This window comes from Penaeus monodon, chromosome 23, assembly GCF_015228065.2.
Source record: "Penaeus monodon isolate SGIC_2016 chromosome 23, NSTDA_Pmon_1, whole genome shotgun sequence".
Lineage (NCBI taxonomy): Eukaryota > Metazoa > Arthropoda > Malacostraca > Decapoda > Penaeidae > Penaeus > Penaeus monodon.
The window spans coordinates 38,257,436-38,259,414 of NC_051408.1; the positions used below are offsets into that span (position 1 = coordinate 38,257,436).

Consider the following 1,979-nt stretch of genomic DNA (forward strand, 5'->3'; position numbering starts at 1 on the left):
ACCTCTGGCTTTTGCTTTTGGAAGTGGTTTACATCTATTTTAAGATTAGAATTCTATGAAATAAAGTGATTTTGTGGCAGTTTGAATGTTCATTGAATTGTATATACAGTGTACTCTAGTAATACATTGAATATTTAAGTAAATGAATTGATCATCTTCCTTGCAGGTCTTCCTTGGTGGTGTAGACAAGAAGACACAGTTCTGGAGGTTCTTCATTGGTAACTTGGCTTCTGGTGGTGCTGCTGGTGCAACTTCCCTTTGCTTTGTCTACCCCCTTGACTTCGCTCGAACCAGGTAAGTTTAGGCTTCGGGTCCACTATGGGCAGGCAGGGTATCCCTTCAGAAGGAGTTTCATGTAGGTGTAATGGCTTGAGATTTCATGTGAAGGGAAAGTGGTATTGCTCAGTAAAGTCTAGATTCCGTAGGTCATTTATCTCCCTATACAGTACATGTTTATGAAAGTTTTGAACTTGATCAAGTGAATGCTGTTGTAATTCCACAAATTGTGATCACATTCTCTTATGTCTCTTGAATTATGAAAATTGTAATTTGTAATAACTTTTTATAATACCATGTTTGTAAGTGAAAATAAGCATATACCTCAATCTGTATTTTAATGACTATAACTTATTAAATTGCAGGTTAGCTGCTGATATCGGCAAGGGCGCTGGTCAGCGTGAATTCAATGGTCTGGGAGACTGTCTTGTTAAGATCTTCAAGGCTGATGGCATCATGGGGTTGTACCGTGGCTTCGGAGTATCTGTACAGGGTATCATCATCTACCGCGCCGCCTTCTTTGGCTTCTACGACACAGCTAAGGGCATGTTGCCTGATCCTAAGAGTGCTGGCATCATCCTCTCATGGGCTATTGCACAGACCGTGACCACCATCTCCGGCATTATCTCCTATCCCTTCGACACTGTGCGTAGGCGCATGATGATGCAGTCTGGTCGCAAGGGTGCTGATATCATGTACAAGAACACCATTGACTGCTGGAAGAAGATTGCCAAGAATGAAGGTAGTGCTGCGTTCTTCAAGGGTGCCTTCTCCAATGTTCTCCGTGGTACTGGTAAGTACAAGTCAATGACTGTTGTATTTAATCATAGTTGAGGGAAACCTCTATAAATCACCCATTACTGCTTTCATAGTTTTAACTGTTTTGCTACGAACAGATTGATTGGGTGAAGAGTAATTTTATCAGCAAGTCAGATGCTAAGCCTTTTTATAGGTTAGCATCAGGAGCTAAGATAAACAATAAAACTAGATTGTACATTCTGATTCAGATTGTGTAAGAGTATTGGTTAACCACCTTCGAACTATTATTGAAATTCCATAAGTGAGGTACCTTGAGCATGTCATCAGTTAAAAGTACAGGCAATTAACCTCTTCTATAAAGATCAGCCAGAACCCTGAAAGGGTCTAAACTGTAGTCCATTGCTTGGAGCTTGGAAAATTAAAGTATTTGCTGATAGTTGGTACTTGCCTGACATTGTCCAATAATACCAACTTTTCATTTCCCACAGGTGGTGCCCTTGTCCTGGTATTGTACGATGAGATCCAGATCCTCCTGTTCGGCTCTGCATCGAAGAGTGGCGAATAAACCTCTGGATAGATTACAACCTTATGTTCGTCGATCTGCTCGAGATACTGGATGGGGATGACAGAAAATGGTGGGGTGAAAGAGGACTGCTGTTGGGTATGCATAAACAAGCAAATATTTCAACCCAAAGGCCTGTCTTCTGCCATGTGTATAGTAAAATAGTTCCATGAACTGTACTCGCCTCTGTCCAGCATGTAGATCTACAGATTGATGCCCATGTTCATGTTTTATATTAATTATAAAGTGGGGATTTTAGAACATAGTTTGTACAGAATATCAAATTCAGAAAGCCACAAATGTCACCAATTTTCAATGGCAAAACCATTCCTGTAATAAATTATCATAAGTAAAAAAAAATAAAAAAATCGAAACACTGAAA

General features: G+C 40.0%; 1 protein-coding gene across 1 annotated transcript in view; it reads left to right on the plus strand.

The window, feature by feature from the left end:
* The window catches only part of LOC119587996 (ADP/ATP translocase 3-like), a 5,192-nt gene extending 3,213 nt beyond the window's left edge, over nucleotides 1-1,979 (plus strand). Inside the window, exons 3-5 of the mRNA XM_037936717.1 lie at nucleotides 167-294; nucleotides 642-1,069; nucleotides 1,524-1,979. Of these exons, the coding sequence (XP_037792645.1) occupies nucleotides 167-294; nucleotides 642-1,069; nucleotides 1,524-1,600 (633 nt within the window). The 3' untranslated portion in view covers nucleotides 1,601-1,979. The remainder of the gene's footprint in view (nucleotides 1-166; nucleotides 295-641; nucleotides 1,070-1,523) is intronic.